The sequence below is a fragment of the Gymnodraco acuticeps genome, unplaced genomic scaffold (assembly GCF_902827175.1).
Source record: "Gymnodraco acuticeps unplaced genomic scaffold, fGymAcu1.1, whole genome shotgun sequence".
In the NCBI taxonomy this organism is placed as follows: Eukaryota; Metazoa; Chordata; class Actinopteri; order Perciformes; family Bathydraconidae; genus Gymnodraco; species Gymnodraco acuticeps.
This window is the reverse complement of record NW_022991575.1, coordinates 1,292,537-1,305,982: the sequence shown is the minus strand read 5'-3', so window position 1 is coordinate 1,305,982 and position 13,446 is coordinate 1,292,537. Positions and strand designations below refer to the sequence as shown.

General features: G+C 42.1%; 1 protein-coding gene across 1 annotated transcript in view; it reads right to left on the bottom strand.

Moving 5' to 3' along the window:
• Positions 1-778: 778 nt before the first annotated feature.
• Positions 779-13,446, bottom strand: part of samd4a (sterile alpha motif domain containing 4A) — a 50,219-nt gene continuing 37,551 nt past the window's right edge. The window contains 4 exon segments of the mRNA XM_034197540.1: positions 779-5,897; positions 8,637-8,720; positions 12,119-12,229; positions 12,232-12,244. Of these exon segments, the coding sequence (XP_034053431.1) occupies positions 5,869-5,897; positions 8,637-8,720; positions 12,119-12,229; positions 12,232-12,244 (237 nt within the window). The 3' untranslated portion in view covers positions 779-5,868.

Below are 13,446 nucleotides of genomic sequence, written 5' to 3'. Positions count from 1 at the left end.
GCATAGAATCATATGTTTTGTTTGCAAAAATCTTGATTTGTGAAGTTATTCAAATTAATAAATAAAGCTATTGGAAAAAAACAACCTACGAGAATAGAAATATATAGTGGCACGAAAATAAAAGACTAAGACATGAAGTGTGTGTGAGTAAATGTGCCAGCTCTAATGTTATTGGTTAAGGGCTTAAATATGTGCCACCCTTCAGCCTATCAAGTACAATGTGTTGGAGCACTAGCCAATAGAAGCATGAGTGTAACATAGTGATGTCACTATGTTACAGAAATATACAAAGGAGTCCAATGGAGGAGTTTCAGGCGGGGTGGGGGGAGTGTGTGGGAGAGAAACTCCCTCTGGAGGGAACTTTGGGAATGTAGCCTTTGCATTCATTTACATACACAAACATATAACTCTATGTGAAAGGGGAAATCCAACAGTTGACATTTCTCTTTGTTCTTTAATGTATGATATCAAGCGCTAAATTGTTTTCCATGCTGTAAATCCATCTCAAACCTGCAGATCTACACCGGCGGAATAGGTGCTTCATTTGAATTAAAACACTACAAACGGCCAAGTACACACACACACACACACACACACACACACACACACACACACACACAACACACACAACACACCACACACAACACACACACACACACACACACACACACAACACACACACACACACAGCACACACACACACACACCACACACACCACACACACACACACACACACACACACCACACACACACACACACACACACCACACACACACGAGGAGTTACAACTGTTCTTTATGTATAACGGGGGCATGCCAAGTCACAGCATTCTGGTACGTCGCCACACAGATACAGCAAGACACATTAATAACACTTGAATGTTTTCACTCACACTCATTCACACATGTTTGTACAGACCAGAGCAATTCATAACTTTATATCAGCATTAAGTACCTACAGCGGACAGAAAACAACAGACCCAGATCACCGCCCGGGCCTCGCTCACACTGCACCCCCCACGCTACATTCAGATCAACTTTGTGTTTGATCACATTTAGCTTTTGAGAGCAGCAAACATCAAACATGAAGATGCTTTAAATGTGGCCTAGAGTTCACAATACTTATTTTCAACCAAGTGCAGTAAACTGGACATCACTTATTGAGTTTAGCTCAATTTGGATTTTGATGAAACTTGATCATATTCTCTCCAGATCCTCAACTCGTGTCCTCAGAGGATTCATTTAGATGATTGGTCTACGTGTAAGGACCAAGCGAATCTAAATACAATTGAGTATAATAAGAGAGTATAAGTCAGTGTTCATGGTTTCAGGTTCTGCTTGATATGGTCAGTATTGCTGCCACATTGATGTACTGTCACATGAACACTAATGGAGGAAATATTTGAGTCTGAATGACAAATTAATTAAGAAAATAGTCATCTTATTATAAGTTGTCTCCTCAAATCTAAATGAACTCTCTTTCATTTGTTCAGTATGTTCATGTAGATCAGGTTTACAGACAATCCTTGGATGAGTTAACACTTTCATCTGTTCTTTATCTACATAACACTGGGGGGGGGGGGGGGGGGGGGGGGGGGGGGGGGGTCTGAATGGGGACGTGCAGCTGCAGTGTGAGTGTGGCCCGACACAGCCGTTTCATCCTGTAACACAACAGCTTTTAAAGTCTATATAAAACCATTTACATTTGGGGTGAATGTCTCGAGTACAAAAAAAGGCACTGCCGTTTGTTATTCTAAATATGACCTTCCCGCCTCGTGCATGCACTTTGGAAATATAAATTACACATTTCTTTCTTTCAATTTTCTCCATTTCTTTTTTTCTGCACTTTTTTGTCTTTTTGAGTTTTTTTATTATTAAACATACAATATTCTTTTGTCAAATATATATGTAAGCCTGCAGTCAATACAGGACATCGGCTCTTTGATAAAATAAAACGAAATGAAATAAAGCAGCAGTCAAGCGGTAACCTAGTTACAGAATGGATGCTGCTGCACACACAGGGAAAAAGAGACATCTTGGCATCCCATATCAACATATTAAAACTGCAGAACCTATGACAAAAAGTAAAAGATACAAAACAGCATATATGTCTCAACTTAAAGTACATTAAATGTTTTTTTTGGAATATCAAGGCGATATCTAACGGTTAATACTGCAGTGAGCAGAGCTGATACGCATTAGAACAAATAAAGCATTTGGTTGGAAGAGATGTGTGTAATGACCCTCAGAGCTGTAACTCTCCACTGTCCCGTCACACAGACGCTCTGTGACTGCAAATACACAACATGTAACGTTACTATGTTACTCTGCACGCATACAAACATCCCATCAACTCAGGTTATGAATGCTGTCAGTCAGACAACAAGTAGTGTTTTTATGCTAAACTAAAAACTTAGTTTCAACACCTTTATAACTCAAACATGGCAAGGTGAAGTAAATTAAAATACTGCAAGTGTACGATAGTTTCAATAATCCCTTTGATGACATTACAGACTGCAGGTTGGTTGATCTTTAACACATGATGTGTAAAGGACAGGTCTGGTGATGTTCTCTACTATTTTTAACATAAACAAATCCTATGAAAAGACCAAAACCAACACTGTGCATCAACTCCTGATATAACGTCTCTGCTATAACACTCTTATCAAACACAGATGGATAAGCCTCACTGTTGCGCTGGTTGACATGTTCCTTCCTTACAATGCAAAACCACTGTAGTTCATTTCAGTCAATCCATCATACAATGTCCTGCTGCCTCAAACCATCCATACAGTAGCACCAAATATAGATTCATCCGCTGCTGGAAATAGTCCCCAACAAATGCACCGTTTCCTCCAAGTTTTTGAAAGTCTACATCTTTAGAATTGGGTCTTTTCATAGGATTTGTTGACATTAAGATATGTCGAATAATGTCTCGTTCTTTAAAGTAACACATTTCAACCTAGATTGTTCACCTCAGGACCACAATGGGCCAGTCTACTTCCTGGCATGCCAAAGCCTACAACAACACCCCCGCTGGTTCTGGTTCCTCTGAAGTGAATTTGGTAACTGAACACGCATCACGCTCCGAGTTCACATGAAAACAAATCTCAACATGACACTGATAGATACAAACAAGATTATAGTTTAACAGCAACGACGACGAGAAAGAAAAGTTAACAGTCAAAGTCAACAATAACTATGTTAATATTTGAGATGTACGTATGGTCACCAGCCATAACATGTTAATACATATGGTACTTTAAATAATAATACACCTAAATGAGTAAAAGTATCACCTCTGCAAAAATTATGAAAAAAAGAATAAATAATTGTATCTACTTTAAGTACTGATTCATATGGCAGTGACATCGGAACAGGCTCCGATGCTTCTCAGCGAAGAGCGTCAGACAGAAAGGTGTGACATCAGTTCATGCTTTGGTGGAATCTTCATCTTCAAACGTACAGACCACTTCTGATTGGCTACAGACTCAAGGTGCAGAAAACACACACGACTGAGGCAGTGCACTGTTGCCACTAACACACATACACTGTCCTGTGGTGTGTGTGTGTGTGTGTGTGTGCGCGCTGATCCAGACTGCAGCTTCAAGCCGCTGATCCACTCTCAGGCACCATCAGTCTTTCTGCATGTTTTAGCTCTTTAGACACACACTGAATGTATTGTACTGTAGTGTTTTTTTATTTCCATTATGATTTTCTTTCCTGTGCAACCTTGAAGGTTGGAAACACATAACATAAGTATAGTTTATAGTAACACAGAGTGTTTTAAAAGGTTTGTTAATGAGCATAACATGCACAAACCCTGGCATGGTCCTCTAGCGATGAGCGACATGAGAAGACAAAGCATCTTCAGCTCCAGATCCACCGTCAGACTCAAAGAATCAAAGCGGCGGGATAATGGCCACCTGTTGTGGTTCTACCGCTCCACTTCTGCCTCCAATCTGCTCCACGTGATCCGACTCTGGATCACATTATCAAGTGCAGGATACAAAGGAAGTATTATAGAATTGCAACAAACTAAGGACACTAAACAATAATAATCAATGACCCTGGATGGTGACCGTTTAGTTGGAGAGTTTTCATACCAGCTTATTTTCCATCAATCTGCTCTTATGAAGTCTGTCTATCAGACACAATAAACGGAGGATAAATATTAAGACACAGAATAACCAGAAGAGTCAGTATTTCAAAAAGAAAGAAAATAAATGCTGTCGCGGCCCGGAGCAGACAGAAGACCATGTGACACAGCCATCTGTGAGGATTTCCTGCAGCATTAACATTTCCTAATTATAACGCTCATCAATGATCGGTGTATAATCTGCCTGCGTGTTCACAGGCGTCTGCGCCGCTCTGACTGCGGTCGGCCAGCAGGTGGAGGTAAGCACTAATGAGACAATCTCTGGGAAAGCTACCCTTCATGGATTGACAGTGTGTGATTTCTGCCATGTTGCAACATGGTCTGAGTGGAAACCAAATAGCACTCTTGTTTTCTCTGTCGTCTTCTCCACATTTCACAATCTTCCTGTACCCCCCAAAAAAGATATTTAGTTGTAACATGCAGCTTAAGCATATCACCCTGCTTTAAAAAAACAAACTAAACCCAGTATCTGAACATGCAGCCAGATCCCACTGACAATATCAATCTCCCATTTATAAAAAAAAACTCTACATTTTCAATGTACTGTTGCCTACAAAGGCTCTGAATTCAAAAGAGTTCATACAGTACAGGCTGTGGATAAACAATGTGTAACTGATCGCTGCCAAACTCACTTCCTCCGACACTCGCTCACGTGAACAACATGATTAGACATGGCGTCACCTTCCTCGGTCGTCTTCGGCTGATCAGAGGTCCCGCCTCTGACGCCGTCCTCCTTTAAACATCCGCTTCCCTTTCCAGTTTCACCTCAGCTCCACTCTCTCTTCTACTACTTCCTGTGTCTGTCTCCTACCTCTCATCTCCACACACCTGCCTCTTTCTCTCCCTCCTCTCTCGGTCTCTCTCTTGTTCAAGCCGACATGTCTTGGCTGCTAAAATAAAGAATAAGCACGTTGGTTGTAAACTAGCGTGATGGCTACTCGGGACGTAAAGCTGGTAGACAGCCAAGGCTTTACAGAAAATGTCACGATTCATACCTGAAATTCATACATGTTTTTGTACCCTTTGAAAGTAGCATCATTATGTAAACAATAAATACAATACAAATAAATGATTTTGTTTTGCCCCCCCCCCCCCCCAAATACTGAGCAAGAGGACCTTCCCGAGCTCTACAAACATCCTTGCAGGACGAATACAGTCAAGGAAATCCCAAACTTCCTCTTAGCTCGTCTTGTTTTTGGCTCTGAGGTACTGTAATGGATTTGAAGAATGCCACGAGCTGTGGTCAATGATGTGCTGGGGGGGGGGGGGGGGGAAGCGGGGTCCGAGGGTGTCGGAGAGGGAAGGGGCCTCAGTGTTACCGGGCCCCGATCCGCAGGCCAGCGTCTCCCTTCTGCTGGCCTGCAGTACTGCTTCTGGCCTGCCGGAGGGTGGGGGTCAGGGTCAGGGGGTGGGCGCTGTTCACACACTGTCCAGGCCGTGTTCAAGGCTTGTCCTCTCTCCTCACCCAGATGCTGGCGGAGCAGGAAGTGTTTTTTTTTCCGCCCCGATGGACGGTGCCAATGTGATAGCGTTAGCCGTTTGATGATGGCGCTCTCTGGGGGGTCTTGGATCCCGCCCCGATCCTTTGGTTGAGCTCTACCGTTGGCTACAAGCAGAGGGGACAGGAGGGCTGGTGGCCTCGAGGTGACTCATAGTGAGAGAGCCTCGTGAACCCGCGCCGTCCCACTGCTCTCGCTCAGGTCTCCGCTTCATATCGTTGATGTGCGATCAGCACCGTCTAAAGAGGAACAGCAGAGAGAGGAAGAAACGTTAACACGTCGTTGAGCAGATGCTTTATTCCACTTAACTTCAGAACCATAACCATGACTACAGGAGCAAGTATCTAGCCTAAAACACTACAACGTGTTGACTGCAGGGTCTGGGGATCCAAACCACTGATCCTCTGTTCAATGTTACAGTTCTGTCTTCATCAGGACCCTCGACTCTATACGCCAGACGTGTTAACGGAATCAGCGTACTCAGGTAGGGTTAGTGTTATCACAGTTAGGTCCTGATGAGGACAGAACTGTTAGCAGTGGAATTAAAAGACAACATTCCTCAAACAAGGAAACCTATTTCTCCACACTTCTCATGTACTTGCATATGTATTAGCCTTCTTACATATACAAGTACCTCTCTTTGTCTTGTTCGTTGCTTTCCTGCAGTACATTTCTTCTTACCGCGTTCTAACCATTGCTCTTTGGCTACAGGTTATTTATTATTTATTAAGCTCTGTTTTATTAAATCCCATCTGATATGAAGAATAGTAGTGATGGAAGGCCTGAGGCGTTTTCTGACTTGGTGAACAGTGAGGGTCCGGAGCCCACACTGTCATGATGGGAGAACAACACATCTGTATAAATACTGATAAAGCGGTGCAGAGGAAAACAACAGGTTGCCTCTGGTGTGGCTCGGAGGGTAATGTTATCAAGCTACACACTGGTAGAATATTTGATTCCATCATGACACTGAAAGGGTGGGTTGATGCCACACACAGAAAAATAAAGAATGGACGTTATAAAACATCCACATTCTTCTTCTTGTACCCATGATACATTGTGTTTCAAATCATTTCCAAGTCGTGTTTGTGAAGCTCACCACAGCCGGCTAGGTGTGCAAAAGACTAGAAGGAGGGGAAAGTCTGAGTTTGTCCTAACTTAAACACACTCTTTGGTTCTGCTCTCCACCAAACACACAACCTCCTCCAACACACACACAAAGCAGCACTTGTCCACTGCTCTGCTCCGAGCACTGAGGCCCACTGTCCTGACCTCAGTCCAGCTCTGAGACGGGGGGAGTTGGCACTGACTTTAACCCAGACTGAAACTCACTGTATGGGAATATTCTGCACAAGCCAGGTCAGCCAATGACTGACTCGATGTATGCCATGTCAACTACACTATAATCTAGGTTTTCTTTATGTGTTTTCAGGCATTTTCATAGTGTTGGCCATTTAAGGGTTTTCAAATTCCCATAGCTTTGAAAAGATTGTTTTCTAGTGGTTTCCATGTTGCTATAAACCAAGAGCACCAATAATAGATGTGGTCTCTCTTTATGTGTGTGGCTCGGGTCAAACAAACCGCAACCTGAGCAACAATGAGTAACTTAAATAATATCATTTATATGGGTGAGTTATTCAATCATTCACCCACTCAACAGTTGTAATAGTGGGGAAATTATCTAAAGAATTAGGCCAGGCAGTAAACATGCTGTAAAATGTGGCATTTCAATTTGAATGGGGATTGAAGGAACTGCAGTTTTTGGCATATGGATGGTGGCTTCATTTTTCAGCACTGGAGGTTGGCACTTGGCTACAACCATCTTTTGTCTGTGGATCGTCACATTCTATTCACCTTTGGAGCTGAACTCCCGACTGAAATTAAATTAATTGCCATAATATTTCAAACTTGTAGACTTTTGGAACCATTTTTTTTTTTTTTTGTAGTATTTATTTATAGAAGGACCGTGCATACAAAAACATTCATCTCAGCAAAGAGAAGAGATGCAATATGCCAAATTATAGCTAATAGCTCATTTCCATCTGTGGTCCTCAGACAGGTTCATAACAATCAATAAACAAATAACATTGCATGATCTCTATCAGTCAAACCATTTTAAAACCTGATTTAAGTACAGCTCAATAAATTAATACATAGTACACTTGAAATACACTTACAGAACCAAACTTCACCAAAAATAATGAACCAAACTTCACCAAAATATATAATATAAGGCAAAGCCCTTGCTTCGGCTTCAACATGTCCGAAATGATTGATGGGTGAAACACCTCCAGACCTAAAGCTGATGATGGAATGGACAGTCAGATTAACATCAGTATTTTTAAGATCAACTTAGGCGAGCTATTGTTAAAATGTTTCACTAATTGACTGACTGATATGATGTTCGGACACTTTATAGTTTGCTTTAGGTTTTAAAAGTTAACGCAGAAGTGTCTAGGTCGGATCCAACTGCTGGCATTTACAAAAGATGTTATAACTGAAGCTGAAAGTATCATGTTTACAAGTTTAACTCGGGGTATGATACAAGCCCGTAAGATCGGCTAACAGAAGCTCGGACATTTCACAACATACAGTGTGGTATAAACACTACAAGGTTCATCCAGTTGTTTGCTACCTGTGCCGTTCTATCACAACAAATCCTGGCCACAAAATGAGGAAATTGAAACTGAAAAAGTTTTCAAATCAAACCGTGCCACTGCAGCCTGGAACCAAAGTGGATTCCTTTTCAACAGCTGAGATAATTCAGTTGGAACAAAAAGGACAGACACTGCAGTCTGCAGTCACCAGACACCTGACTGATATGATGACCATGTACTGGGTATTGAAGAACTACATTTCTCTATGATCGCAAAATAGTGCTCATGTAATGTAAGAGAGAGAGAGAGGGTGACAGGTGGGGAGCATCACATGCTAATGAACAACTAACATATTAATAATAAGAGTCAAAACGTTGTTACCTCCCAAGGCGTGCTCTGTCATGCTCAGACACAGAGACTCAAGGCGATTGTTGATGTCTGGCTCTGTCACTGGAAGCTGAAGATCTGTAGTAGCAAACACAAACATGAAGCAACATCAGTATTAGTGACTCACGTATATTCGGACTAAAGAGATGATTCTAACAAAATATCTTGATTATGATTGTCACAGTAGCAGGTAAAGGGAACTTCATTGAGTCAATTATTGTGCAGTTGATCCTGTCCAGGGCAGTGTTCATGCTTTCATGGTTTACTAGTTTCTCATGTGGTGAAAGCTGCAAACAAATGTTGAACGACTTCTCACACTCTTAATCCGAGGCCTTGCATCAAAATCAAGCAGAATCATAATAATGCTAAAACGGCACCAGGGGACGAGTGGGCAAAGAACAACATAAATACAGTCAGATCAGTCCACTGGTACAAGTCTACTCGACCAGAGTGCAGACTCTATAATCAGATTATACCACACTGCTAACTCCAGCACTGGGACACATGCTACATCAAACAATTACAGCCGGATCACGCAGTCTTTTGTGTGTAGTGATTGAGACTGGATTGAGTTTACTGTCTCAAAATAACGGAAAGTAACTGATGCTCTTTGCTCTTAATTGCATGGCTATATGAAATATCACTGTAACTATCTGTCACTCATATGATCAGATCTTACTTTCTATATTCAAAAATGCCATGACTAATAAAGACAATGGAACAGACTATAGACTACTGAATATATAGAATAGTGTTAATCCAGTTTTAGTCAGTACACTCAATTATTTTCCCCCAACCGAAATCAAGAATACGTTCTTAATCTTATGGCACCGCGAAGTCGCATCTCCTACTCCTGAGGGCCTTAGATCACTGGAGGAGTGATGAATGATCTTCAAATATTTTACATGAAAACTATTCATACTAGCAGCAACGCAGATTTCTGGGGCCAGAAATGTCTAAAATAACAATAATGTATGTTGTGTTTAAGAAGCAATAGTAAGAAATCACTCTTTATACAAATGTAAGCAAAGCCATGGTGATAGATGGGAGAAAAGAGAATGCATTTGGACAAAGGAAATTGGTAAGAGTTAAAAGGATGAGTTGAAAAAGGAATGAGTCAACAGTATATGTATTAAAAGCAATCCTGTTTTAAATACGTTTTACCAGTCGGTTAGACAAAACAAGCAACTCTACACATGACGTTGGTCTTCAACATTTCGCTGAATTCATTCATTCAGAAAATAATTGAACATCAATATCAACATAATTCTTTCCAGAGTTTCCAACTAGTAACAACATTTTTAGGATACAATGAAAGAATCTATATTAATATCTTTATATCAGCAATGAGATAAATCAGACTTTACACAAAAGTCAAAGCCCCCACTTTCTTTTTCATTTTATTCTTTTAGCTCTCAGTTGATCGTTTCGGTCGGCTGTGAACAGGGTGGAGACTGTTTTAAGAGGGTTGGGTTGAGGTTGGAGGTGAGGGTATGTGTGTGTTGGGGGGGGGGTTGTATTTGGGCCACAGTACAGCCTAGCAACCCTTCCAGCCATTTAGACCTTAGCTGAGTCTTCAACACACGCCGGGCAGCGAAAATCCCTTGTGGCCAGAGAGAAAGGCTGAGTTAGGCCCAGTAGTCCACACTGGACTATTTATAGGCTCCAAATCCCTCCAACACCCCCCAGCCCCACCCATCCCTCCCCCTGTCCACACAGACTAACAGCGACACAAACACACACAACAAAATCCTACACACACACTTGTTCCTTCATCCCTCGTTTTCTCTCACTTAATAAGTCTATCTGTTGGCAGAGAGGAAGACTGATTGCAGATATATGCAAAGAGGAGGGTGGGGGTCGTGGCGAGGGGGGGGGGGTCTAGCCTTTCAAATCAGTTTCTCTGACCTAGACACAGCTGTTGAGAGTGACTGCTACGAGTGCATGACTCTGCAGAGTTGTCAAAGGAGGAGAGATGGGAGAGGAAGAGGGAGGGAAAGTTAAGAAAGGGAGTGAGTCAGGGAGTGAGTCAGGGAGAGAAGGAAAGTGGGCCAGGGAGCCGTGTCCTCGCTGCACAAAGACCCTCATTGTGAGACTCCTCCGACTCTTTCCTCCCTCCCTTCCAGCCTGCCTCTATCTCTTCCTCTCTCACATACAGTCTCCTCTCTCCCTCTAACTTCCTCCCTCCTGATTTTTTAAAATATGTTTTCCCTCTTCATTCTAAAAAGAGAACATGTCTGCTGTGTGTGTGCGTGTGTGTGTGTGTGTGTGTGTGTGTGTGTGTGTGTGTGTGTGTGTGTGTGTGTGTGTGTGTGTGTGTGTGTGTATGTGTGTGTGTGTGACATGAGTGGAGGAAGCCCAGCTTGTCCTATTACTGGACTTTGTTCCCGTGGAGTAAGAGTTTCTGGTCTTGGGTAATATTAGTAAGCTTCATGTTGTTAATTTATTATATTTTATAAGCAGTTTGAGAATCAACGGAATAAGAGAAAAGCAGAAGAAACAAAACAAAGCCATGCGTCATTTCCTCGCTTTGATGACGTAGTTTCCTGTTATGTCTTTGTCGGACAGCTTCCAAACGCATTTATGTTTACACTACAAAGACATGTGGTCAAGTGCATCTTAAACCACCTCGCTGTTTAGTGGTGTTGTGGGACAAGGTGGTTTAAAGAATCTCAATGTGTCATGGGGGTCATTTACAAATGTAGAGCCAAGAGGCATGTTATGTGAGGTTTAAAATGGTCTCTAAAAAAGCGAGACAATAATTACATTTACTATTCTACAATGAACTACAATTCCATTAATGAAAGTAATGATTAATCATAAACGTGTAGTACCTACATTGTCAGCCCTAACCTGCAGAAAGGACACTAAAATGGGTTCGCCTTAATGTGAATATTTACATACATTTAACAACCAGAAGCCCTGTCACGGAGGTGATCTCTGGGCCCATGGATCTCGGCCTCCGTTACGGGTTGCATAGCTTCATTGTTGTTGATTGTGTTCACCTTGTGCCCTGTGTTGTCCCCTCCCCCTCACCTGTGTCTTGTTGGTTGATTAGTCTGTGTTTCCTGGTAGTGTGTGTGAGATCCTTGTTGCTGGTGACTGTGTTCACATGAGACAGTAAGATTGAGGCTGTGTCATGTACCACAAGGAGTAATAAATGCCCACACCGGGTTATATTTGAACTCTCTGCCTCTGCCTCCTTGCTTGGTCAGGTCGCTCAACGTTCAGTCTCACAGGCCCCTATAGAGAACTTTAATGCTTGCGGATAGAATTAAGGTCAGTGATGTCATCCAAATCTTCAAACGCATGATCGAACTGATATAACATGAAAATATTATGGAAAAACCCCTTAAAAGCGTGAAAAAGGAAGAAAAAAGTTGTGGTGTTGCAATGGAAATATTTAGACAGTTTATATAACTATATAAAAACTACAATAAATAAAAATGTTAAACATGTTTTCATTCATTTCATACCGGATTGTTGGAACATGACCATGGTTTGTGGGGAGGTGTGAACGGGCAGCGAGCGTGTCCTCTGCACGGAGCTGTGGGTCCGGCTCGGCATGCTGTTGCTTCCCCCGGGTTGGCGAACCACAGACCCTAAGGACAACAATTTAACAACATGAAGTTAGATTCATGTACATGCAAATGGCTCTTCAAGACTAATGTCAAACCTAAAGTTAAACACTTATCATCATTTCGGATCTCTCCATCTACTTTCACGGAATCTAAGTTTTCGAAGAGACAGACAAGAAGGACATACCATTTTCTGCTTGTGTCGTCAAAATGAACATAGAAATTGTGCTTGGATAACAAATCAAACCTATTAACAGGTTGTATAAAATTGCACCCTTATCACTACTTTTGAGGTTTAAAACATTATGGGGACTCTTGTTTTTAAATTCAAGTTTTGTCTAAATTAAAGAGCAATTTTATTTGGAAAATAGACATAATCCTAAATACTTGCTAGATCAAGCACACAACTAATTAAAAATGGTCCAGGGTGCATTGGGCTCTATTAAAAGTTTGTTGTAGTGAAGTTAGCAAATTATTAGCACATGCTGCACATTGACTTTTCCTATTGAGATTGGACGCCAACAATAGTTGTGCACCAGGATGCTCTAATTCATATGTTTTATGATCTGTGGATCCTCTGGTGATTCAAATACTGACAAGTTATAAGGACATATAACAATATAATAACTTGATGCACAAATCCAAAAATAATAATCACAGATTCTCCTCCTTCTACGTTCACTGATCAAAGAGGTGTATGGAATATGCAAGAATGGATAAAGGCCACAGCTTCTTCAACATGTCCCCCCCCCCCCCACGCTCCTGTCTGGAGGTCTAGCCCACACCTAATGACAGTCTCAGATGCTCACCGCATGAATTCCTCACTGTAACCTGCCTATTATACCCCCGACACCACTACCACACGCCCCTCCTCTCACCTCTATCCCTCAGACCCCACCCCCCCGCGGCCCTGCAGTGCCACGGACCGGGGGGAAAACAGGAAATGCCTGTGCACTGTTCTCACTGCCTCCGACTGCCTCTCTCTCTCAGATGCACTCATATACGCTCTCACTCTCTCATTGCCCCTCCTCCAACATCAGAGCCACCTCTCCCAAACTATGACTCACATATTTCCCTCCCACCATCCTTCTCCTCTCTCTCTCTCTCTCTACACATCTACATCCAACACAAGAAGGTCCAGTGTGAGGAGGAGGAACTGAGGTATTTCCTCCCATTGTAAGGGACGTAAGAGAGAGAGAGAGAGAGAGAGAGAGAGAGAGAGAGAA